The sequence below is a fragment of the Antechinus flavipes genome, chromosome 4, assembly GCF_016432865.1.
Source record: "Antechinus flavipes isolate AdamAnt ecotype Samford, QLD, Australia chromosome 4, AdamAnt_v2, whole genome shotgun sequence".
NCBI lineage: Eukaryota > Metazoa > Chordata > Mammalia > Dasyuromorphia > Dasyuridae > Antechinus > Antechinus flavipes.
In genome coordinates, this window is record NC_067401.1 from 388422571 (window position 1) to 388450477 (window position 27907).

Here is a 27907-nt window from a genome sequence, read left to right on the forward strand (position 1 = left end):
GAGAATCCCATTCCCTCTTTAAGACTATGAGTATTAGAAGCAAGTCTGTCCCAGCAGAGTGTGTGCTGGGCAATATCATCATTCTGTAGAGCTTGCAAGCCCCAAGAGAATGTGGTCAGCAAGAGGACATCACCCTATTTTTATAAAAGCAATACTGACAGACAAAGGGTCCTGGGCTACAATCTGGGGGGAACCGTGTGTGTGTGTGTGTGTGTGTGTGTGTGTGTGTGTGTGTGTGTGTGTGTGTAAGACAGCTGGCAGACAGCAGCTGGAAAACATTCTAAGGATTGACAGATTAACTAAGGGGCCTCTGAGAAAAAGTGTGAAGGATCAGGTATTATTGAGCCTGAGGAAGAAAAGGCTAAAGCTTGGAGTTAAGAATAGACCACTAGGTTGCAAAGGGTTGTTTTATAAAGGATCACAAATCTTTGTTCTCTATCTCTGAGAAGTGCAAACCAAGAAGAAATGGGTTTAACTTTATTTTTTATTTAATATTTTTATTTTTTCCAGTTATGTATAACACAATTTTTAATATTTGTTTGTAAAACTTTGAATTCCAGATTCTCCCTCTCTCCCCCCACCCCCTTTTAAAAAGGCACATGTGAAGTTATGCAAAACATTTCCATAAAAGTCATCTTCTTGTGAAAGAAAACATAAATCACCCCCCCAAAAAATGGATTTAACTTTATTGTGTGAGAGTGAAGTTAGGCACTTAGCTCTCCAGTAACTGTTTTGAATGTGGATGAGAATTATCTGATAAAAGTTGGAAAATCTCCTTTTCTAGCTATCTTTTCCCTAATAAAGGAGATTCCCTACTGTTTGAGGAAAGATTAGTAACAGGCCCAAAAGATCCTGGGAAAAATTCCTAAGGAAATCCTGGGTTTTGTTACTACTGCTCTTTGACAATTTTTGACCAGGAAGGAGGGCTAATGACTGATGGAGGAAGAAGAAAATGTTAGGGAGAGATGGTGAGTGTGATTATATAGATATATAATCTTGAAAAACAGCATGTTATATATTAAATTGCTTGCTGTCTCAAGTAGGGAGGAAGGAGGGGGAGAGAGAGAAAAAAATTTGGAGTTCAAAATTTTAGAAAGATTAATGTTGAAAACCATCTTTACATGTAATTGGGGGAAAATAAAATACTATTAAGTGGAAGGAAGGAAGGAAGGAAGGAAGGAAGGAAGGAAGGAAGGAAGGAAGGAAGGAAGGAAGGAAGGAAGGAAGGAAGGAAGGAAGGAAGGAAGGAAGGAAGGAAGGAAAGAGAAAGAAAGAGAGAGTGAGAGAGAAAGAAAGAAAGAAAGAGGCAGACAGTATAGAAAAGTGAAGAAAGAGTATGAGATTTGGAGTTGGAGAATGGGGCTTCTTATCCTGGCTTTCTAACTTGTTATCATTATGACCTTGTGACTTAGTGTCCTCATCCATAAAATGAAGGAGTTTTACTAAACAACTTTAAGGATCCATAAAATGAATGTTTATTAAATAACTTCTAAAGTCCCTGCCATTTCTAAAGCTATGGTCCTATGAGCCTATGGTCCTTAGTCTGGTCCTAAATAAAAAATATGCTCTGAGTCTTTGATTAGAAGTAAAATTCTTGTGGAGTAGACAATCTGCTCTGCAGGCTAAAACCAGCTTCGAACAAAATAAAATATTTAAAAATAAACAAAAAACTTTGCATGAGGCTTCACTATTCACACTTTAGGGAAAAGGCATTAATTTCTCTTCGGAGTATTTCCTACTTTCTCAAAATGCTAAATCCCAGACCACCTTGTTCTGGTTCTTGAGGGTACCCAGGTTACAAAGGACATGGATTATAATACTGAGCAGTGTGCCCCCTGAGGAATGTGAAATTTTCTGCCTCAAAAACTGACTTCTTCACACCAGAAGAGTCTAGATAAAGCCACTTCAGCCCCCAGTTTAGATCCAGACTAACACAGAATGATCCTGGCTAAAGGAAAAGAATACATTCCCCATCAAGTGAATTGTAACCACAGACTAGCTTTTAGAGCAGCTAGCTGAAAAGGAGGATAAAGTACAGGTCTTGCCATCAGGAAGTCCTAGATTCAAATCTTGCCTCACATACTGTCTAGCTATGTGACTCCAGGGATTTGATTTTTCTCAGTCTCAGTTTCCTCATCTGTAAAATGGGGTTAATTATGCCACTTATCTTATTGTTGTTATTAGGATTAAATGAGATACAGAGGTGTAGTCTATAAAATTGCTAGCTATTATCATCCAAAATGTTGATTAGAATTAGCTATAAAGAGAATTCTCCCTTGTTGATTCCTCCAAGATTTTTATTCTCTATTACATATCTTTTTTCCTATCTTCTGGACATATCTGTTTTCCTCTTTTTTTTTTAATTTTTTTATTCTGAACTCAAAAATATCACCAAGCATTTCCATATTCAAAGAAGGATAGAAAAAGAAAATTGTGTAACTAGTAATTTGTTATATACAGCTTATATTTTTAACTTTTAAATTATATTTAATTTTTTTCAATGAATAAGAATGTTTTCTCTCCCTTACCCATCTGCTCATTGAAAAAATAAGAAAAAGAAAATCCTTGTAATAGATATACATAGTCAAGGAAAACAAATCTAGCTTGTATTTTTAAAATATATAATAAATTCAACATATTTAAAAGCTGCTTATCTATGGCTCCCTCTGAACTTCCTTCTATTCTCCCCTGTGCATTTTTTAAAATTGCTTCAATGACATTCTCTTCTTTCTTTTCTTCTTTTTTTGATACTATTATTATTAGCATCCCCATGTCCCCTCATGGTCCCTGCTCCCTTCCCCCCAGCCCTCATTACAAAAAAGCATAGTCAGCCAGGCACAGGAACACATGCCAGTAATCCCATCTACCCAGGAGGCTTGATGGCTTTGATCCAAAAGGATTAAAGAAAGGATAGAGCCACAGCTTAGGCTGGTAGAAAGTGGGTACAGTGGAAAGAACATTGACTGGGGAGTCAGAGGAGCTGGCTGTGGAGCCCACTTCAGGCTCATACAGGCTATCGTTCCTTAGGTTGTAATTTAAATTCTTAGGCCTCAGTTTCTTATATGTTTAAAGGAAAGGAATTGAACTATATAGCCTCTAAGGTCTCTTTATTCCTAAATTTATTATCCTATGATCCTTGACAACAGAGAAAAGCTTCTCAATTCTTTTTTCTTCTATTTTCTCTACCAAGGAGAATAATCTTTGGGACTGGATAGAATAGAACAAAAGTGACTAATAGAGAGCTGGTAGTCAAGCTAACAAAGAAGATGGTTGTCAATGTTTGATGAGTTCAAGTCATTTGGATCAGGTGAACTATATATATTTTTTTCCCTGAGGTAATTAGGGTTAAGTGACTTGCCCAGGGTCACACAGCTAGGACGTGTTAAATATCTGAGGCCAGATTTGAACTCAGGTCCTGGTGTTCTATCCACTATACCCGTGAACTATATATTCTTAAGCTCTGAAAGACTAGTAAATATGATAGCTGAGCCACTGCAGAATGGTAATTCAGAGCCAAAGGATGTATACCCTGATTATAAAGAATGGAAGCGAATGGAATTGGCAAACTCTTTATGTATAAGATTGATTTTAATTCCTGGGGAAATTCTATTATTGCTAAAATTTATAATTGTATATAATATATAAATTTATATAATATACAAATTTAATATTACTAAAGAGTTGATTAATGATCATCTGGAAAAGAAGGGAGAGATCACACATACAAAAAAATGGTTTCATCCAATTCAGCTTATGCAGGTTTAACTTGATTTCCTTTGTCACAGGGTTTTTGTTGTTGTTTATTTGTTAAGTGACTCTTCCTGACCCAATGAACTATAGTATGTGAATGCTTGTCCTTGGAGACTTCTTGGCTAGGAAACTGGAGTGTTTAGCCATTTCCTTTTCTAGAGAATTAAGGCAAACAGGGTTAGTTAAGTGACTTGCCTAGGTTCACACAGCTAGTAAGTGTCTGAGGCTGTATTTGAACTCAGATCCTTTTGATTCTAGGTATAGCATTCTATGCACTGTGTGATCCTCACTGCCTCTAATAAACAATCCTCTATCATATTTCTTCATGAGCTTTGTTCCATCCAAAATAGAAAATATTTAGCTCTGGGAGCGTCCCTTCTCATTTAGCTTTGTTCAAGAGAGACCCAGATCACTTCATTCTATTCCATGTCATCTGGGAGAAAGAAAGAGTGTATAGGTTATTTTAATCATATTTGTCAAGTGCCTTAACGTTCACAAAATGCGTTCCTTAAAACAACCTTAGGAGATAGGTAAGCCTGGTGAAGGAGGTAATCAGTCTGAAGCAGTGACTCCCCTGCAGCAATCTTTCAAGGGTTGAAGATTTTCTCTGAATATGACTGGCTTTCAATCTCTGGAAGTCAAGTTTGAGCTCAAAAACTAATTTGCATCAAATGTGTTATCTTTCAACCACCTTGACAATCTCTAGCCTTGCCAAACCTGATGCTTAACCCCTTTTATATAATTCAGAATCTACATTTTAAAATGTATCTGAAGAGAACAGAGTAATAATCTCGAGAAAAAGGGAGAGAAAGTACTTCCTATTGAAAAATACTGGGGGCAGCTAGGTGGTACAGTGGATAGAGCACCAGCCCTGAAGTCAGGAGGAGCTGAGTTCAAATCTGGCTTCAGACACTCAACACTTCCTGGCTGTGTGACTCTGGGCAAGTCACTTAACCCAAATTGTCTTGCAAACAAAAAAATAAAAATAAAAAGAAGAAGAAGAAGAAGAGAAGTACAGGACTAGATGAAAAAACATGCACCTTCATCAGTGTTCTTCTGTCTGAATCATTGCTTCTTCTGAAGGGCAGCTCCTTACAAGGGACAGAAAGAGCTGGAGACAGTTGCCTGTCTCATTAAAATGACTTGCTTGGGGTCACTCAGCCAGTGTATATCAGAAGTGAGACTTGAATCCAGATCTTCCTGACCCTATTATAATAGAAGTCAGTCCCATATTCCCTAAACATATGTGGCTTTTTCATTCCTTAGTACATCAAAGACCTGGAGGCTCTAGGAGGAGTAGGAAATTTTCAGAAGGTGTGTGATTAGTTAGAATATACGACTAGAATAGGTCCAGGACTCTGGTTTTCTGACCCGAGTCCTTCACTCTAGTAACTGCTATCTAAGTAGGTGCCATGTTAGTATTCACTCCTATGTTGACTAAGTACTGGGAAAATGTGGAAGGGGGTACCCCTACAGTGCTTTTGAAAATGGAGCAAATCCTCCTCAGCCATGGACAAGTATCACTGAGCTGGTACAGTAGGATCCTGGGGGTCTTGTTTGCCCCCATCCTATCCTAGCTAAGTTCACAGGATTGGATAAACAGTGGGAGATCATTTCCATTTCAAGCTTTGAGTTTTTTAAGGAGTAAGTCAGTCAAGCATTTATTAAGTACTTATTTTGTACCAGACACCATGCTAAGAGCCAGGGAGACAAAGAAAGGCAAAAACATGATTCCTGACCTGAATAAGTTCACATTATGATGGAAAAGTAAATAACCAGAAATTAGAAAATGAGAGATATATAGAGATCTAGAGAGTGGAGGTCACACTCAAAAGAAAGTCCCTGGTGGGGTGGGGAGGACTGGGAAAGGCTTCCTACAGAAGGTGAGACTTGAGCTGTACCTTGAAGGAAGCCAGGAAAGCCAAGTAGTCAAGATGAGGAGGCACCAAATTGGGAAATGGATCATCATTTGTAAGGAACAAGGGGATCAACATGGCTGAATCACAGGCTGACTCCAGTCACTAGTAATCATGAAACTCTGGGAAGTGAATCATCCCATTTATCCAACTTTCTTCCTGCAACAAAATTCCCATGTTGAAGAACTACTTTTCCATGCTGAAGATTCTTTAAGGAGTTGTTAGATTCTCCTATTATCTGATGTTCCAGCTTTAAGAATCATGCTAATAGAAGAGACAGAAACAGACAGAGAAAAGCAAAGAAAGGGACAAAAAGAGATACACAGAGAGGGAGACAGAGAGAGACATTTACACAGAGACAGTTCCAGAGGGACAGAGAGACAGACACAGAGAGAAAGAGGGACAGAGAGAGATAGAAACAGACAGAACAGAGACACACAGAGAACAGAGAGAAAAAAGAGACAAAGACAGAGAGAGACAAATACAGAGACAGAAAGACAATAGAGACAAAGAGACGGAAAGACAGAAACACAAAGAGAGGACACACACATACACATACATACATAGAGACAGAGAAACAGAGAGAGAGAGAGAGAGAGAGAGAGAGAGAGAGAGAGAGAGAGAGAGAGAGAGAGAGAGAAATAGAAAAAGAAACAGAAAAACAGAGCTACAAAGAGAGGGGGAGACAGACAGAGACAGAGACAGAGACAGAAAGACAGAAACACAAAGAGAGGACACACACACAGAGACAGAGAGAGAGTCAGGGACAGACAAAGACAGAAAGACAGAGAGGGAAACAGAGAAAGAGACAGAAAAACAGAGATATAAAGAGGGGGAGACAGAGAGAGACTTGGGCTTAAGAGAAAAGGAAAAAAGCTATACTGAGTTGAAGATTGAAGTTAAACTGACAGAGGAAAGTTTGTTTTCAAAGAGACAGTGAATTTAATCAATAAGAATTTATTAAATGCTTACTCTACTGGGCATATTCTATGGTAGACACTGGGGATACTAACACACACACACACACACACACACACACAAATGAAGCAGTCCCTGCCCTCAAAGAGCTTACATTCTACCATCAGAAGCAACACGTTCCTCTCTGGGTACAAGGGAAGGCTGGAATCTAGGACTCCTCAGTCCCCAGCCTTAGAACCCTTCAAATAGCCCTCTTTCTCTAAATGTAAGCAAGGGAAATCTCTAGTTAAAATCTCCAGAACACTACAATGCCCACTTTTAGACCCCATGGCCAATGGAGTCAGTCTCATCTGAAGACTCTCACTAATTAGCTCAAGGGTTCTAAGGGAAGAAAGAGAGCAGTGGGGTCTCTTAGAGAGGCAGCTTGGGTGGTAGTAGAAAGAGCTCTGGACTCTCTGATCAAGCAAAGCCCAAAGTGAAATCCTGACTCTGAAAGTTGCTAACTGCATGACTCTCAGCAAGTCACTAAATCTCTGGTCCTCAGTTTCCCTGAAAGGATGGAATAGACACAGTCATAAGGTCCCTATCTACTTTACAAAGTTATTGTGAGACACGTGCTTTGTAAGCCTTGAAGCATGATCTCAATGTGAGCTATTATTATTTAGGGAGGTGGCCATTCATGTCCCTCATGTGCCCTTTGAGGTGGCAGCTCTGGCAGGGCCCTTTGGTCCACAATAGCCTCCTTCATTGATACTCCATTAAGGATTTATGGGATTAGGTTACAGCTCAGTGTCCCTAAGATGGCTGAGGCCCAAGCCTCTGGCATCCCTGGCATCCCATCAAGACTGGGGGGACTTTTTATAGGGTCAGGAATGTGCACACAGACTCCTGAACGTGGGCAGGACTGGCTTTCAGAGGCCTCAGAGACCCAAATGGAGTGAGACTGTAGCTTCTACTGAACACAGTCCTGGACCCCAACATTTACTCCCAATCCAGGGAGGCCACATGGTACATCCTGGATTTGAAGCCACATAACTTGAATTTAAATCCTGGCTGGGAGAACAGAAGTAAATCATTTCATTTTTCTGATCCTGCTTCCATTCTTGTCAAGGAAAGGGAATGGACTCGATCATTTCTGAGCTTCCTCTCAGCTCTTTACTTATAATCCCTGATGCTTAACCCCTCACCCAGGCACATTCTACCCACCATGAAATTTAGTCACAGATTCCAGAGCAAAGAATTTTTGAGACTCTTTTAACTAATCAAAAGATTCAGAAGACATCTGTCTCTACTTTCTCAAAGGAAAGCACCAAAGTTCATCCTTCTACCACCCCCGCCCATGGCCATGGCTACATTTGATAGATTCTCCTCAGAACCTGAAAAAAAAAGTAATAGAATGTGAAGGCTCACTCTGACTTTGCAAGTTCCCTCATTTCAGCTAATTTTATTCTGAGCCTTCCCTTTTCTTGTTCCCCAATAGTCCCCAGGCTATCTCTTCTAAAGACTCTTATTCTATCCATCAATCTATACACACACACACACACACACACACACACACACACACACACACACACACACAGTGCTACTACACCCTATAAGTTCCTGTTCTTGCCTTCTGCAGTCAAAGGAAAGGGAGGGGAAAAGAGAGCCTGCTTGGAGCCTGACACCATTTTAGGGCTCTGTTTGGAGAGGTGAGGTAGCAGAAAGTGTCAGTTTGTTTTGGGCAAAGATTCACAGGCCTAAATATATCCACTCACTTCATTCTCGAGTGGGTCATTTTCCAAACCTAGACCCTGAATCAATCTTGGTAATAGGAAAGCCCTGAATGCTCCATGAGAGGAGAGGGTAGATGGACATTATGAGAGGAGAGGGTAAATGGACATTTTGTGAGGCCGGTTTCTCTTGGAAGATCTTAGTGATACTGGTTTAAGTGGTGCTACCCAGAGGTCAGAATTCTGCAGGGAGTCAGAATCAAGAAATCAAATCACAAAGTCAAAAGGACCCAGGAAAATCTCTGAAGCCAAAGGGGCACAGTACACCCCCAAAGAGGATGAGAGAATATCAGAAGTGAAATTAGATATGATCAAAATTAAGTTATCATTTAATGGAAAATAACAACTTTGAGAAAGAGAAATAAGAAAAGGGGATAGGGGAAAGAGGGAGCAAGAGAGAGACAGATAGAGAAAAACAGAGAGAGTAGAGGGAAGTGACAAGAAAGGGGGAAAGAGAAAGAATGAGAAATCAAGGAGACAGAAGACAGGAAGGTGGAGAGAGAGCAATGAAAAAAGAAGAAGAAGAAGAAGAGGAGGAGGAGGAGGAGGAGGAGGAGGAAGAGGAGGAGGAGGGGGGGGAGAGGAAGAGATAACAAGGACAAGGCAGTGAGGGGAAAAGAGAAAGAAGGAGAAAGGGGGAGACAAATGTATACAAAGACCAGATATATATAATGAAATAGTGACAGAGCTTGCATTCAAATCTAGTCTCCCTTTAGTCAGTGTCCTTTCTACCACATTATGTATAAATTAATCCTCATATTTCTCATGTTCTTTTGCCTCAGTCCCTTGTAAGATCTCATCAGTCATTCTATCCACAAGTATTTCTTAAGAAATGTATGTACCAAGAACTGTATTTGAACACTGGGAAATGCAAAAGTGAAACAGTCCCTGTCCTCAAGGAGCTTATACTCTAATAGGAAAAATACCAGGCTACCAGGTACATATATAGGTATATATAAAATAGATGCAAATCAAATGCAAAGTCAAGATGAGGGTCAAGTCAGTAGTAGTTGAGACAACCAGAAAAGGCCTCATGAAGAAATAAATGATTGATCTGGATCTTAAAGGAAAACAGGGATTTTAAAAAGGTAAAGGTAGGAGGGTTTGAACTCTGCCTGTGCAGATGGCAAGGGTAAAAGGCAAGGAGATGGGAGATATCTTGTGTGAGGAAAAATGAGGTCAGTTTACTTGAACTGTTTTATACATTCAGGGGAATGATGTGTAATAAAATCAGAAAAGTAGGATGGGGCACATTTTGAAGAGCATGAGATTCCAAACGAAGGCATTTATAACATAAACTAAATCCTTGAGGCACTGGGGGGCTCTGGAGTTCATTAAGTAGGGAAGCAAAACATCAGATCTTTGGAAAGTCCTCTGTGCTAGCCCTAGACACAGTTGTAAAGTTATTGAAGTTTGTCTTTAGAGAGCCTCCACCTCCCTTCCAGCATCCTCCTCCCCCCATCTGCCCCCACAAGGACTTCTTGAAGCCCCTATATTTCCCCCTCTCACTGAGACCTATATTTTCAGGGTACCTTCCCATACTCCAGACCTTTCTCTCAACCTTTTCTGCAGCTAATTTTCTAAGCTAGCAGTCACCTTGGGAAGAGTTTGACAAAGTACTAAGTTAAAGCATTAAAGATTGATAAAGGCTTAATGGATTATCTCTCACTAGGGACTATGCATTTAACAGGAAACTATGGCTTAATCCAAATGAGTAACTGCACGGTGGGAGAATTTGAGACACTATGACAGGATGTGGGTAAGACAGTGTACATAGGCATGAGAGGCCTATTGTTCCCTCCCCCTACCATGGAGAAAGGCAAAAAGTACATTTGCCTGACTTTCCCCTCTGGGAGCCCAAGCAGGCTGCCAAGTCATATCCTAGAAACAAAGAGAGAGGTATATTTAAGGCTGTGTTACTGGGCAGATCCACAGAGGCAGAGAAAACTCTAAGGAAGCAAGGAATCTCAGAACTAGAAGGCCACCGAAGGTAATTCATACTGGAACAGGAGTCCCCTCGGTAACTTCAATCAATCAAATATGTATGAAATGCATTTAGTCAGAGACCTTCAGTAAAGAGAAATCCACTACCTCTCAAGACAAGTTATTCCACTTTTGTATGGTTTATTCCACTTTTGTATGGTTCTAATCATTAGCTGTTTAGCAAGTTTAAATTTGTATCTTTATAATTTCCTCCCTCAATTTATATTCATAGAGCATGAATGTAATAGCTTTCCACCATCTTGGCTGCCTTTCTCGGGATGCTTTCTGGATTATCAAGACTCCAGGCCCACTGATTGTATAAATGATGCCATTCTTTTCCATCATCACCATGAACAGTAGAGAACAAAAACAGTCAGTAAAAGCAATCAGTCTTAATAATCCAAATACTGGACAGATAAGAGTAACCAAGAGTTCCCAATAGCTCTTTTGGTCCCAGATGGTTATGTCTAGACAGAACCTATTGGTCTTTCCAAGAGGGAAATACTCCCCTTTGGGCCCCTGATGTTATTGTCAGAAAGCATTAATTCCCCTGACTTGATCTTTTACGTAAGTACTTCTATGGAAGGTAGATGGTCTGGTAAGTAGATGCTAACAAAGTAATTTAATGAGTACTTATAGCTGATGGAAGCTGAGACCAGTCTTGTACCTATAGACATAATGAGTAAGATGGTTGAGAAGAAACACAGACTGGACCCAAGTTTCAGTTCTCCTCCAAAGCTATCAATGAAGTAGCAAAGGGCCTGAGGAGCCCACTCCAGCTAAGGGAAGATAACAAGGTCTGACAGGCATTCTTTATGGAGAGGGCAGACATCCCCATTTAAAGAGGGAGCACTGTTGATAATGGTGGTATTATAATAATGATAATTTAAATTATCAACCAACAAGCATTTATTGAGTGTCTGCTATGTGCCAGGGATGAACAAGTAATAGCTTAATGAATAGAATGACTTTTCTGAAAAATCATAAAAACATGAGTTCAAATCCACTCTCAGATACTTAATAATGGAGTCATCCTGGCTGGATAAATCACTTAACCTCTGTTTGTCTCAGTTTCCTCAATTTTACAATTCATTGTAAAATGAAGATAATTATTCTTACCTGAGACTTGGGGAGGCAGGAATAATGAGAAAGTACTAGTAACTGGATAGATAGAAAAAAAAGCATCTTAGAAGAATTAGCATTTGAGCAGAACTTTGAAGGTAGGAATTTCAGGAGGCAAAAGTGACAAGGAAGTGCATTGGGTGAAGTCTGCAAAGATACAGAGAAATACCATGTATAAAGAGATTCAAGAAAGCTACTTTGGCCAGACCAGGGAGTGCATGAAACAGGAACAATGTTTAACGGTCCTAGATAGGGAGGCTTGAACCAGATTGTGAAAAGTATTAAATGCCCAAATGCAGTTTGAATTCTATCCTGGAACAATAGAAAGTTACTAAAACATTTTGCATCAGGTAGTAATATGGTCGTTTCAGTGTTTTAGGAAAATTGCTAATATGTATAGAAGAATTACACATATTTAACATAGATTAGATTACTTGCCATCTAAGGGAGGGGATGGGAGTAAGGGAGGAAGAAAAACAAATTTGGAACACAAGGTTTTGCATATATCTATGCATATATTTTGAAAATAAAAAGCTTAAAAAAAAAGAAAATTACTTTGACAGTTGTGCAGAAGATGAATAGCAATGAGGAAAAGCTGGAGACAAAATGATGAGAAGGCTATCAAAATATTCCAGGTAAGAGAAGAAGGCCTGAAAAGGTTGGCACCCATGTGACTGGAGGGAAAGGAACAAACCTGGAAAAATGTTATGGAGGTAGAGTTAACGATATGTGACAATTGATTAGATGTGTGGGGAAAAGGAGACTGAGAAGTAGAGGTTAGCTCCAAATTGAAAACCTGGTATCATTGAGAGAAATGGGTAAGTTAGGATGGGGAGAAGATCAAGCATCTTGAGTTTGTAATATACCTAGAGAGCAAGACTTTTTGGGAGGACTGGAAATAGGACTCTTAGAGCTCTCTGCCTGAAGATGATTATAGGACACATGAGTTCAACTGATAAGGTCACCAAGGAGTTAAGATGTAGAAAGACAGAATCTTGGGGGTACGTGCACACTAGAAGAATATGATATGAAAGGAGACTGAAAAGGGGCAGTCGTACAGATAGTAAAACCAAGAGAGAGCAATGTGACAAAATCTCAGAAAAGAGAAGGTATTTGGGAGGAAAGGATGGTCAGCAGTGTCAAATTTAGAGAAGTCAAGAAGGATAAGGACTGAGAAAAGGCTAAAGAACTTAATAATTAAAACATTGTCAGTTACTTGGGAAAGAATATATTCATCTGAGTAATAAGGTTGTATTCTAGATAACAAGGGATTGGAAGTGAGAGAAGAAATGGAAACAACCAGTATAAATAGGTTTTTTTTTTTTTCCTTAGAGTTTGACTGAGAAAAAACATAAAGGCAATACATTGTTACCTTGCTTTTTACATAGTGCTTTATTTTAGAAAACTTATCTTTCTTATCTTATCTTACCTTTGTGAGAGTTAGTCAACAAATACTTATTAAGCACCTATTATGTGCCAGACATTATGCTGAGTGTCAGTAATCCTGTATAGTAGACATAGCATTTTTCCAATTTTTCATCTTTTCCCCCCATTTTTCAGCTGAGGAAATTGACACTTAGAAAAGTAAAGCAATTTATCTAAGATCATATAGGGAATTCATGGTAAAGCAAATATAAAATAATAATATGCATAATTATAATTTACATTTATATAATCATTCACAGCCAAAAATGGGAAATGGATATCCAAAATGACCTTAACTATAATCCATTATAATTAATGTAAATTAATTGTCATAGCAAAAAAACCAAAACAGTCCAGAAAGCATACAATCAGCAGCTATCTGACTAATTTGCTGGGCAGAGAGAGGTGGCTGCCAAAGGCCACAGTGGACTAGAATATAAGCTCATATGCAAAACCTTATGTAGAAGAATATTGGGCATTTACAAGTATATTGTCTCATAAAGAAGAAACAGTGGAGGGTAAAGCCAGTTTGTTTATGTTTTAATTAACCCTTAATTAAGACTTTTATTCCAGCACTAGATCTGACAAGGTCCCAAGATCAATGCTACATAGATATATCTCCTCATCAGACTTTTCTGGGGAATACTTCTGAAGGGCAATGTGGTTGCTTTTTAATTCTATCCACCTATATCCCCTTTCCAGTGTATTCTCTCCATTAAAAATCACCAATTACATTTAGTATTACCCTTATATTGTTCATTGACCCCAACCAAACATGCCTGCCCATAGCCTCTCCCCAACGCAGTAGCCCAAAGCAGCTCAACTTCAGGGAAGGAAAGAGACCTAGTTGAACCTCAGGGAAAGAAAGAGACCTCATTGCTTCAGCAGAAATCTTTTATATATACTCATCTAACAGCCAATAAAAATGCAGACTAGCAATAGTCAGAAAATGCTTGTGTATGCTCTCAGGTAAAGAGTCAAGGCTGTTCCTTACATATCATTAGAAACTTCAATAAATGGAATCACTAAATGTTTATATTTCTAGATGGCCAGTTACTAATTACATGTAGGTAGATTTTTATTGATATATTTTATTTTTCCATAATGTACATTTTCCTCTTCATTCTTCCTTTTCCCCTTTCAAAAAACCATTTCTTATATCTAGGAATTTGGGTTTGGGGTTTTTTTTAAAGAAAAATTCAACAAAACTAATAAACATATAGAAAATATCTTATATAATAAGCAATATCAGAAGCTGGGGGAAGTATCTTCATGTCCCTTATTTAGAGCTAAGATTATTCCTCATCATATCATCACACTTATTTTTTAATTGTTTTGTGTTTGCTGTTTTCTCTATTTACAATGTGATGGTCATTTTGTATGTTGCTTTCCTGAATCTGCTTATTTGACTTTGCATGAGTTCATATGTCTTTCCATATTTCTTTGTAGTCATCATTTTTTCATTTCTTTTTTAAAATAATAGTTTATTTTCAAAATACATGTAAAGATAATTTTCAACATTCACTCTTGCAAAACCCTGTGTTACAAATTTTTCTCTCTTCCCTTCCCTTCTTAAACAGCAAATAATCTAATATCCGCTAAACATGTACAATTCTTCTAAACATATTTCCACACTTATGCTGCACAAGAAAAATCAGATTAAAAATGGGGGAAAATGAGAAAGAAAAAAAACCAAGCAAACAACAAGAAAAAAAGGTGAAAATACTATGTTGTGATGTACATTCAGTATCCATAGTCTTTCTTTATGGATGCAGATGACTCTCTAGTACAAATCTATTGGAACTGACCTAAATCACCTCACTGTTTAAAAGAGCCAAGTCCATCAGAGTTGATCATCACATAATCTTGCTGTGAACAAGGTTCTCTTGATTCTACTCACTTCCTTTATCATCAATTCATTTTGTCATTTCTTAGAACACAGAAATCTTTACTTAGATTCATGTAATAGTTTATTTAGCCATTCCCCAATTGATCTATTGTGTTTTTCTTTGTTTCTATAGCACAAAAAAGTGTTATTATTAATGTCTTTGTTGGTATATGTTAATACTTTCTTTTTCTCAGTGATCTCCATATCCTAAAGAGATATATACTATATATCCTAAAGATATATATATATACCTAGAAGTAGAAATTCTGGTTCAAAAAGTATGGACATTTTTTGCCACTTGCAGAATTCCAAATTGATATCCAGAATGGATGTGCCAATTCACAGCTCCCCCAGTGATCAATAGTGTCCCTGATCTTTCTATAATCTCTCCAAAATTGACTCTTCTCATATTTTGTTACTTTTGCCTGATTTTTAGGTTTAAGAGCAGGATTCAGAGCAGGAAAAGACTATTTGGCAAGATAACCAAATAAGTAAGTCATCCCAAGGGCAATTAAGGATGAAAGCAGAAGGAGAACAATAACTAGAAGAAAAATGGAAAACACAAAACTGTTTTCTGGAGCAAAGACAGGAGATCAACTACATTTGGACTCTAATATCACATTCCTGGATGTGCTTACAGAGGAGGAAGAAATTCTACAAAAGAACAAAGACAGGGAAAGCCTTAGGATTAGACTAAGTGTATATAGAAATCTGTGTTGGAGTCAACACAATTGTGACAGCATTGGGGGATTGATATGCAAGATATCTGAGGGAGGGGAAGATATCAAAGCCATTGAAGGGAAAATCTTAGATCTTATTAATAAAAGGAGATAGAGAAACCATCAATTATACCTAAATTATACGTCTACTCTCCCAACCTCTATTCTCCAATAAATCTTTATGAGAATCATCTATCTATGATACAAGATATCCTCTAATGAGGATATTGGTAGAAAACAAGCAGGCTTCCTCAAGAGATATTCAATAATGGTCTACATATTTACCATTTTACAACTGACTAAAAGATAGACAATTACTAAATATTCTTGGGAAGCATAAAAACAAAACTAATTTTTCAATGACTTTCTACTCCTCAATATCAGATGAGACATAAAATAGGGAGACACATGCTTGGCCAAAATGTTTTTACCTGTAATAGAAGACATCCAGCTGAGTCCAAATTGGAAAAAGTGTTCTCTATAGATGGTGAGGGTTTCTAGAGTCTCCTGTTTTTTATGTGATATTGTGCCCTAGAACATTGCAGAGCCTCTAGAAGAGATCTGTAATCATTCAAAGGTATTTGGTCAGATCATCCACACAGGAAATATCAAATAGATGAAAAATGACTACTGTTCAGCTTATAACTTGTATTTGAATGGACAACCTATAGAACTTTTCCATATATATATATATATATATATATATATATAGAGAGAGAGAGAGAGAGAGAGAGAGAGAGAGAGAGACAGAGAGAGAGAGGAGAGAGAAAGAAAGAAAGAGAGAGAAAAGAAAGAGAGAGAAGAGAGAGAGGAGAGAGAGGAAGGACATAAATAGTACAGATTAACAATGAGTTTAGCCCAGATTTGAACAGGAGAAATGGAAAAGGCAGGATTGCTTTCTGTAAGTTCCAAATCTTCCAAGTTTCCCATGAAAGCAAATGCCATCTATCACTGTTGCTTTATGTCAGCAAAACATGAAATGCAATAATTTCTGAAGAATTAAAGATGAATATGCTATATAGGGCAATGAAGAAACCTGTAACGGGTATGAACGGGCTGTTTTTACAACACATGTATATATTTCCATCCTAATTCTTAGTTTCCATTATTCTGACACAGAGAACCCTGTTGATTAAAATCCCCACACAGACACTGATTGTTGTGTGACCAAGACAATGATTTTCCATCCCTGGGTCTCCATTCCTCACTCATAAAATAAGGGAGTTGAGCTGCTTGAACATATCACTTTTAGAAAATAATAATAGTTAGAATTTATGTGATAATTATAAAGTTTTTTTAGTTTAATGTTTACAAAGTACTTTACATTATTGTTGTTTGTTACAGATATTATCTAATTCTATGAGTCAATAAATAGGCTTATTAGAGAGGGAGTTATTCTCTACTTTTGATGAGTGTGTACGTATGGGTTTCCCAGAGTGAGAGCAATGTACTGACTCAGATTAACACCTACAAATACACTGACACAGACACATTTAGGAACACACAGACAGAAATATACACCCTCACTCAATATACCCATATTAAGTCTCATGCTGACCTCACACCATATTCTCAAACATGTGCCATCACCAATATTCACATACGCACATACATATATGCATATATACATACAGAAATTCTAATACTTTGTAATTCTATCAACACCAGGATTTTGTGTGAGAGAACTCACTGGGGGAGTAAGCTGTGCCTTTAGGGGCCAAGCAGCAGAGACAGCTGACTTACCCCATCTGGCCACCCACAAGTCCTTGAAACTGTCAACCTGAGCCTGGGGCCAACTGCCAGGAGGGATGTCTAAGAGACTGGCAGCAGCAGCTGCAGGAGGCCAGACTGGGTGATGGATGGCTAACAGCCTCTCCTGCAGCCTGTGGAAAGCACAGCATCTATTTTGGGCCCTCTTCCTCCTCCTTCCCCCAATCCAGGCCTAAGCCTATGATGCTGACTCAATTCTTTTACCTTCTCTTATTCCCTTTCCCTTAAGGAATTCCTGCCTCTAGTGAACTAGCCCTAAAAAAATCAGAGCTCTAACTGAAATCAGGTAGTCACTCGACATATCCACTCACCCTGACCCCCAGTTTTACTGTTATCCACATTCTCAGTTCTAGTCTCCCCTTTCCTGCTCCCAAGTAGGAGAGATTCAGAATTGGCAATTGACAAGCCCCTTCAGCACAGAATGTTGTTCCTAGTGATTACCTTCAGGTAAACATCACCTTCCCTGTCAAAAGACATTTTTACTGCCACTTTGAGAAGATGCCAAATGTAAAAAAAGAAAAGAAAAAAAAAAGCTGTCATGAGTTTCCATTTTTATTCTGTCTTAACAACTTTCTGGATGGGAGAGACACCTAAGTGTCTCAGTGGATGGAGCATCAGACTTAAGGTCACAAAAATCTGAATTAAAATCAGACTTAAGCTACTTGCTAGCTATGTGGCCCTGAGTAGGTCACTTAACCCTTATGTAAAATGAGGATAATAATAAAATTGACTACCCAGGGTTGTTGTGAGGATCAAATGAAATATTTGTAAAGTGCTTAGCAAAGTATCTGGCAGACGATAAGTTCTATATGAATGTTCGTTATTATTACAGCATTATTGTTCATATCTCAAAGGGTTATTAGAAAGATCAAATAAGATATTTGTAAAGTGCAGTGCTATATGAATGTTAGTTATTATTACAGCATTATTGTTCATATCTCACAAGGTTATTGGGAAGATCAAATATTTGTAAAGTGCTTAACAAAGGTGCCTGGTACACAATAAGTGCTATATGAATGTTAGTTATTATTATAGTATTATTGTTCATATCTTATAGGATTATTGGGAAGATAAGATAATATTTGTAAAGTGCTTAGCAAAGTGTCTGGTACACAATAAGTGCTATATGAATGTTTGTTATTATTACAGTATTATTGTTCATATCTCACAGAGTTAGTGGGAAGATCAAATAAGATAATATTTATAAAGGGTTTAGCAAAGTGGCACACAATAAGTGCTATATGAAAGTTATTATTACAATATTATTGTTTATATCTCACAGGATTAGTTAGATCAAATAAGATAGCACTGTGCCTGGTACACAATAAGCACTATATAAATGTTATTAGGAATTCATGAGAGTAATCAAGAGAATTAAGTGTGTCTTCTATAATGTAGAGTCCATATAATCTCTAAGGAGCCTTATCTCAACTCCTATTCTTATAAATCAGTCTTGGGTCCTGGAGCAAGATTTCCTTCAGGATTCCAAAGGTACCCTTGAGGAGTTTAGGGTGATTTTGCAAAGCCCCCAATATTATCTGTTGAGAATCGATTCCTCATGTCTTTATTTCCACCTACACTTTCTGGAAGCTTTCACTGAAAAAGATCCTTGGAGATCTCTGACTAGGCTATTGGTGAAACCTGCTTTTCACCACCAAGTTGAAGGGGAGGGAAAAAACTTTCTGAAAATTTGGCAATAGACCAGTGTGGTTGGGCCCAGATAAAGTAATCTTAAAATTAAATTGCACAGATATTCAAGTTAATGCTAATATTTCTCTGTGATAAGACAAAATCCAAGGATGAGATCTGAAAGGATGCTGCTGCAAAGAGTTATGGTGACTAAGGCTGGAAAGTTGTTGGAAGCCCCATGATGGCAAGAAGTACAGAATTCTGAAAATATTTAAAGCTTTAAAGAAAATCTAAGGAAACATGAGGAGATCAAAGTGGCTTCAAGGCCTGAGCCAGAAACATCAGTTTTGCGGGTCATAGTAGATTGAACACGGGACTTAAAGTCAGGTTGATCTGAGTTCGAATTTTGCCTCTGAGACATGATCTGGGTCACTTCAGAAAAAGTCAATTAACCTCTTTTGAGTCTATTTTCTCCTTTATAAAATGGTAGTAATAATGACCATACTAACTATTTTGAGGGTAATAATCATAGTGACTACTTTGAGGGCAATCACAACCACAGTGATTATTTGGGGGGTAATCATGACCACAGTGACTTCTTTGCAAGTTTGTTGTGAATTTCAAAATAAATAACAAAGCAATATAGGACTGCTTGCCATCTAGGGGAGGGGGTGGAGGGAAGGAGGGGGAAAATCGGAACAGAAACGAGTGCAAGGGATAATGTTGTAAAAAAATTTACCCTGGCATGGATTCTGTCAATATAAAGTTATTATTAAATAAAATAAAGTATTAAAAAAAAAGAAATAACAAAGCATTTTGCTCATTTGAAGCACTATATGACAGTTAGCTATTATTCACTGAGCAGCTGTGTCTAGAGTGCTGGGCTGGGAGTAAGGATTCAAATCTGGGTTCAATCTGACCACAGATACTTGCCAGTAGTGTGACCCTGGGCAAGTCACTTAACTCTCTTTGCCTCAATTTCCTCATCTGTAAAATGAGCTGGAGAAGAAAAGGACAAACCTCTGCAGCATCTTTGTCAAGAAAACCCTAAATGGGATCAGAAAGAGTCAAACATGAAATAATTGAATGACAATTATTATTAGGGAAATTTTATGAGCAGAGACCAAACCAACTCAGTTTAGGTGGCTTTGAGGAGAATGATTTAACCAAAGGATAATCTCCATCCCAGATCTTGCTGTCACAGTGATAATAGGGGCTAAGAGAACTAACTTTGACCTCAGAATGGAAAAGAAGAATAATCCAAGAATTCAGTCAGTGAGCATTTATTAAGCACCTATAATGTACAAAGCATAGGAAGACAATGTGGTATAGTAAATAGTTAGCCTTGAAGATAGGTAGATAGATTCAAGTTCCACCTCTGACACAAGCTGGAAGTATAACCCAAGTAATTTAATCTGTGAGTGCCTCAGCAACTCTTCAAGACTAGAATTTGCAAAATAAGTGCCAATCTGCATGATAGAGGAAGTTTCCTCATTATTCATGAAATAACCCATCCTTTTCTCCAAAATGTGAAATGCACTGAGCTAGGTTCTGGAGATGCAAAAAATGAAACATGAAAGTCCTTGTCCTTTTGAAACTTACTTCTAACTGGAGAGGGGGGCTACAAGGAGGAGATTAAAAACAAGCAAACAGTTTTTTTGTTGTCTGATTTTCTTGGCAAAGATATTGGAGTCCTTTCCCCATCTCATTTTACAGATGAGGAAACTGAGGCAAGCAGGATTAAGCGACTTGCCCAGGGTTACACTATTAGCAAGTATCTGTAGCCAAATTCAAACTCAGGTCTTCTTTACTCCAAGCCCAGCACTCTAGCCACAGCTGCCTAGTGAGTAATAATAGCTGCCTAGGATTGCAGTTAATAAATGTCGGAAGTTGGATTTGAATTCAGGGAGATGAGTCTTCTAGACTCTAGACTCAGCATTCTATCTACTGTGTCATTTGGCTGCCCCTAAATAGACAAGTAAAAAGAGTACAAATAAATAACTTAAGGAAGTACAAAATGACCCAAATGATTTAGTTTATAGGAGTCAGCTAGCCAGGAGGAGGGGGAGGCAGTGTGATACAATGACGAGGTGTTGCATTTGAAGTCAGAGAACCTGGGTTCGAAAACCACTTAATACCTGTGTGGTGTTGAGTTAGCCCCTTAACTTATCTGGGACTAAGTTTGTAAAAGCTACAAAACAAGAGTGTCTGGGTAGACTAACTGAGCTCTGCTGTTGACCAAGTCAGAATGAATTGAAAAACATGAGACTGTGTCCATCACCTGTATAGCATGAACTCTCATGATCTCATCCCTCTTTGCTGTAAAATATTGTCCTTTAAGCAGGTGGCTGTATCTGCTATATCACAGTGGATAATGTGGGAAGGGATATCCCTTTTAAAGTGAAAAACATCTTGAATCTCAGACCTATATAAAAGAAATGATTTCAGTCTCTGGGGTAGTGATAGCAAGAAAAATCATACCCAGGTAGCAAGACAAACCCACTAGGAAGTCTTCTATTTGGGGCTAACCTCTCTCCCACTCTCTAACAATCCTGTAGGAGAAGTTGGAGTACTTCTTCCTCATTGTCTTTTCAATTGAAGCCGCCATGAAGATCATTGCTTATGGTTTCCTCTTCCATCAAGATGCTTACCTGCGCAGTGGCTGGAATGTACTAGATTTTATCATCGTCTTCCTTGGGTAAGGAGTGACCTGCAATCATCGCAGGATTGGAGGGGTTGGGGATGCGTGTGTTCCTACTATCTTTGACAGGAGGTATGCTAATAGAAAAGTGCAGAACTGGTGTGTGATCCTGGGCAAGTCACTTAACCCCAACTGCCTCAGAAAAAAAAATTTAAATTAAAAGTTTAAAGAATGCAGAACTGGATCCTTCCACTGATGTCTTTCACGGGGGAGTCCCCACAGTCACCATCTTAAAGACATAGGGGAGAGTATCATAAGACCCTTTGTCTGAGAGACTATTCAACCCCACCCCATTGTCCCAGCTGAGCATTTTGACTCCTGTAAATCATTTCTTTTTATTAATCAATAAGCATTTATCAAATTTATCAAGCACTGTGCAGAATTTAGGGAGATGCAAAAACAAAGATGAAATGGTCTCTGCCCTAGGCTTACATTCTACTGGTGTTATCTTCTGACAGAAAGGTACAGAATGGAACATAGAGTTTTAGACATGTCCAATGAAGGAATCTGATTTGCCCACTTACGCATATTTGTTACAAGGATTTTGTTTTTTCCCTTTTTTTATGAAGATAGAATGGGAAGAAATGAAAATTTATTTTTTTCATAAAAAAAATTTAAATTAAAAAATTCTACCACAGTTCACAGATAAGTAATTGCAGAAGCATGAATTAAATTAAATCAAATAATTTAATTAAATAATATGTGCTAAAAAGTCAGAATATGATTCCATTTCTGGCAACCATTCAGAGCAATTCTACTCATGTTAAAATATTCATGGATCAGAATTACTTTGTAAACAAAATAAATACAAAGTAATTTTGATGCATGAGTATTTTGATATGAATGAGTCTGTACTGGCTGGCTATTATATATCTAATAATGATCCAACTACTGAGTTTATATCATGAAGTTCAATTCAGGAAGTATTTTTTAAGGGTCTACTATGTGTCCACCATTATGCTTGTGCTGCTAGGGAACACAAATGAAGCACATGGCACAGGTCCTTTCACAAAGAAGCTTTACTCTAAAATTGGGGTGGCAAGGCAAATGCACATGAGTTCTTAGAGAATACTAAGCAGCTATGGGTAATTGAATGACAAGTTTTATGGTAGAGATGCAATTCAGAGAGAGAGAAATAACTAAAGACAGGAAGGAAGGCTTCATGGAGAACCTGAGCTGAGTATGAGGAAGGATGGGTAAAATAGGCAGAGAGGAAGGGAAAATGTACACAAAGTCAGATAGCCAAGGTATGGAAATGGCACTTGGTTTAGGCTCCCTGCTCAGGAATATCTCCGAGCCAAGGGTGGTTGTGGGGGTCAGGCTGATCCTCTGGAAGGGCCCCCTTGCAACCCAGCACTCTAAACTTTCAGAGCTGAGACAATGGGGTTTTCTGACATGTTGGGTTCTACTTCTTTCCCTCCTCTCCCTTCTAGGGTTTCCACCGTGATTCTGGAAGAGATCAACCTGATCCAAAGCAATTCAACCCCCATGAGCAGCAAAGGAGCCGGTTTGGATGTCAAAGCCCTAAGAGCTTTCCGAGTCCTCAGACCCCTCCGACTGGTGTCAGGGGTTCCAAGTGGGTGGTAGTGCCTTTTGCAGAACCTGTTCTTCCCTTGTCCCCATCCTTTCCCCCTGGTTTTAGCTCTGGGTCTCCCTGCTGACAGAAGTTGGGGAGTCTCTGGTCCCTGGGGTGGATGGGAATGGAAAGGTGGGCTTGTCTTTTCTTTCCTTGAGAAAAGGCTTTCTGGAAAAGGGGGAGATAACTCAGGATTGGGGGGAAAGAGAAGAACAATGATAGACTCTCCCTGACCTGTACAGGCTTGCAGGTTGTTCTCAATTCCATCATCAAAGCCATGATTCCTCTGTTCCACATCGCCCTGCTCGTCCTCTTCATGGTCATCATCTACGCCATCATCGGACTGGAACTCTTCAAGGGAAAAATGCACAAGACCTGCTACTTCATTGGGACAGGTGGGCCCCACAATGGGAGAAAAGAATCTAGAGAGGTCCTGAGGCTGGCTCAGCCAATTGACAGGCTAGGCCATTTTCTCCCAAGCTTATTGATTGGTCTTGGTTTAGACTCTCTGAAGAAAAGCAGAAATAGAGTGCAAGAGAGGACTGATTCTAAAGCCTAAGAGTAATATTTTCTATCCTGTATACTATCCCAGGTACCATGTACCAAATCTTAAGTGAAAAACTTAGGCTAAGAATTGCCTTAGATCTCTTTAAATTCTTTTTAATTAGTAAGCTTCTATTTTTCTCTCTGCTTCTTTTATACCCCCAAAAGAAAAGAAACAAAGAAAAATGAAATCCTTGTAACAAATATGCACAATCAAGAATTCTAAAGCCCAAGAGCAATATATTTTATTCCATGTACCATAGACAAGTGAAAAACTTAGGCAAAAAATTGCCTTAGATCTCTTTAAAAATTCTTTTTGGTTAGTAAGCATCTATTTTTTTCTTTCTCTACCTTTTTTGCACCCCCATAAGAAAAGAAAGAAAGAAAAATAAAAACCCTCATAATAAATATGCTCAGTTAAGGAAATCTAATTCTGACATTAGCTATGCCCAAAAATGTATGTCTCATTCTGCATTATGAGTCCACCATCTGCTGTCCGGAGGTGGGCAGCATGCTCTGCCCTCTAAAATCATCATTGGTCAGAGCTCTGAAGTCTTCCAAACATACTTCCCTTTACAGTATTGTTGTTATGATATAAATTGATCTCTTGGTCCCACTCACTTCATTCTGCATCAGTTTTCACAAATATTCCAGGTTATTCTCCCCTTCATCATTTCTCATGGAACAATAGTCCTACATTACATTCATGTTTACCTAGATTTCAAAAACATTCCTCATTCATCATCCTCTTTCTACTCTATATACATATTTAACTGCCCTAGTAACCTCAGAAGTCCTAATAATAATAATAATTTATATATAGAGAGAGTATCCTGCAGTATATAAAGCTCTTTTCTTACAATAACCATGTGCTGCAGAACAGGAAAATATTTTGATTCCCACTTGACAGTTAAGAAAACAAAGGGGTCAGATAATCTTGTCCATAGTCTCATCATGAAAAGATGTTGAGCTGGATCTCGAACTTAGATCTTAGTGATTTAGTAATCTCCAAGATTACTAGATTTCTAAGATTAATCCTTCTTTCAGTCAGATCAATTAACCAGCTTCATATCTATCTAATTGTGCTATTATTTAACCTACATTTCTCCATCTTTTCTATGTAAGGAGAGGAGAGAGGAGAAGCGTATTCATTTGGAATTTTCTCCACTTTACTACTCTGACTCTCCAATACTTTTATCACTGGATTAAAAAAAAATTGCTCAGCTTGCTGATTATTAACTATTCTTGGGGCTTGCATGGAAAAGTGGAGGCAATGAAAAGGAATATAAAGTATGAAAAGGCAAAGATCCCATGTCTCAGTTTATTCCCTCCATAAGCATATAGGTGAGCCCTTATAGTCCCTGTATTGCAGGAAAGACTTAAAATTCGTTATTTCATAATTAACAAAGAGAAAAGACTTTTCTGAGCTGTTTTCTGAATGTTTCAATATTTTTTAGCTCTTTCATTATCTGAAAGTCCACAAAATGTTTTCCCATATTATACCCCATAGGTAAGGATGAGCACAATTCTGAATATGAAGAACAATATTAAAGTGCTCAATTAATTTGGCCAAGATTACACAATAGTGCCTGACTCTTCTTCCTAGGAAACAGGTTGTATACCTACCAGTCCCTTTGTCCCATCCAGTCATATCCAAGTCTGAAGGGGTTCTTGGGTCCAGAACTGATGCTTTTGCCTCCTTCCTCTTCCCAGACATTGTGGCCACAGTGGAGAATGAGAAGCCATCCCCTTGTGCTAGGACAGGCTCCGGACGCCCATGTACCATCAATGGCAGCGAGTGCCGAGGTGGCTGGCCAGGTCCCAATAATGGCATCACCCATTTTGATAATTTTGGCTTTTCCATGCTTACCGTGTACCAGTGCATGACCATGGAGGGCTGGACTGATGTCCTCTACTGGGTAGGTCTCAGCTGCTGCCTGCATGATCTCTTCCCCAACCCTACCCAGCCATAAGAGGAGGAAGGCAAGGGAGTGGAGGGGGGGAGATGCTAGAGGAGGCATCAGAAAGCAGCTGTCCAGGTTAAGTCATTGTTGCTTCCTTCTCTCTTGGAAAACTAAATGTAAAACTAAAATGTAGATTCCCTAGCCATACTCCTCGGTCCCCTGGGGAAGTTCAGTCCTAGAGAGGATAGAGATTAATGATGGAACACTGCATCTTATCAGCATGCAAGATACATAACAATTGAGAATCATAGAGCCCAAGAGTCCATTCCTGACTACTAATTATCCCTTATTTTAGGCTGGAAATGATTCATTCCTGTAACTCTGGAGTCTTGGGATTCTTGGAGACAGGAATGGTGTTTGGAGGTGGTTGTGTCCATCCCCCTGCCTCCAGACAGGGACAATCCAGAACAAATAATAGCATCCTGCCTTTGGATTCCAGTTAATACTGGGGAAAGTACTTTCAAATCCTTTACCCCATATTTTCTCCGAACAACTCTATAGAATAAGGAGGGAAGATGTTTTCATCCCTATTTGACAAATGAAAATGACTATGGTCCAAAGAGGCTGCCTTGCCCAAGGTACAATGCTGGATCTACTCTCTAGATCGCTGGATTCCAAGTCTAGGATTAACTGCACAAGACTAATTGTTGTGATAACTGTGTTAGCACCCTGGATACCTTAGAGGCAGCCAGAGTCAGGATAAGCAAAAGTCCTTGGTCTTTATTTTGGTCTTTAGAAGGTGGAATGAATTGGATGGACACAGAATCTTTACAACCTTCCTTCTTCGTCTCCTGCCCAGAAGTGACTCTGGCTAATCTTACTCCACCCCCTAGTCCCTCCTACAAACTCTGTATACACCAATTATCGAGCCAGCACAAGACAGTGGGAAGGACCATTTTTCAAGCATATGCTAATAGAGTATTGTCCAATCAGTAGTTAGTCTTAAGTGCTCAGTTGTTTGACTTCAGTGCGAGAACTCAAAGAGTTTCAGCCCTTTACAAATTGTCTCTTCTGTTTCCAAAGATTGGAACTAATTAATGATGGAGTAGCCAGTAGAAGAATGTCAAAAAGAAGTAAAGAAAAAGACTTTCTTGGCCAGAGACAGGATAGATTTAAGTCTTGCAGAGAGAGAGGTAGTTAGGTGGCATAGTAGGTAGAGCACCAGTCCTGAAGTCAGGAGGACCTGAGTTCAAATCTTGTTTCATACACCTGACACTTCCTAGCTGTGTGACTCTGGGCAAGTCACTTAACCCCAATTGCCTTAGAGGAAAAAAAAAGAAAAAAGGTCTTTCAGATAGGCAGAAGGATGGACAAAATGACCTCAGAGGGTGCTAGAAGTACTGACTGTTGGATAAGCTGGGAAAGGACCTAAGTCTGTAACATCCAAAACATTTCTTTTAAATAAAGAGAAACAGTCTTTTCAACTTTGGGTTTCTATGGTCCTCATCTTTACAAATACTTCTTCCTTATAGTCAAAAAGATTTCCTTCCTCTAGTAGTGGATCATGGTCCTTTCTATTCTCCTTTAGATGAAAAGCTCTAGAATGAGTAAGTAAGAAAGGACAGGAAATAAGAAAAGGAGGAAATCAGCATTGTTCTTCTTATTGTTGTGCCATTCAATCCAGACAACTCTTCATGACCCTGTGGAGCAAATTGTTCAAGGGATTTTCTTGGCAAAGATAGCAGAGTGGTTTGTCATTACCTTCTCCAATTAAGGCAAACAAAGTTAAGTGACTTGCCCAGAGTCATACACAGCTAATAAGTGTCTAAGACTGGATTTGAACTCAGCCCTGGATTTGGAATCAGATCTGAGTTCCAGTTCTGACCCTGACTAACTGTGTGACCTTACACAAGTCATTTGCCTTCCCCATGCCTCAGTTACATAAGTAACAAAAAATAGGACTCTGGTTTCATAAAAACTGTGTGAAACAGAAACTATAGACATTATTAGTCCTACTTTGCTGATGAGGAAATTGAGATCCAGAAAGATAGTTAGATAGTGTATGAATGGACTGCAGGGTCTGGAGTTGCCTGAGTTCAAGTCCTAATAACAATAATTAACTTACATATCCCTTTAAGGTTTGTAAAGCACTTTACATAATCTCATTATATTCTCACAACACCCTCAGGAGATATTTTTACTTTACTTTTGTAGATGGGGAAACAAGGACTAACACAAGACAAATGACTTGCTCAGAACTTTTGGCTTCAATTTATCACCTGGTAAAAAGA

General features: G+C 38.6%; 1 protein-coding gene across 2 annotated transcripts in view; it reads left to right on the forward strand.

Moving 5' to 3' along the window:
• The window catches only part of CACNA1S (calcium voltage-gated channel subunit alpha1 S), a 101638-nt gene that overhangs the window by 9907 nt on the left and 63824 nt on the right, over positions 1-27907 (forward strand). For both annotated transcript variants that reach the window (XM_051998675.1, XM_051998676.1), the window contains exons 3-6: positions 21451-21590; positions 23027-23169; positions 23412-23564; positions 25426-25631. In XM_051998675.1, the coding sequence (XP_051854635.1) occupies positions 21451-21590; positions 23027-23169; positions 23412-23564; positions 25426-25631 (642 nt within the window). The remainder of the gene's footprint in view (positions 1-21450; positions 21591-23026; positions 23170-23411; positions 23565-25425; positions 25632-27907) is intronic.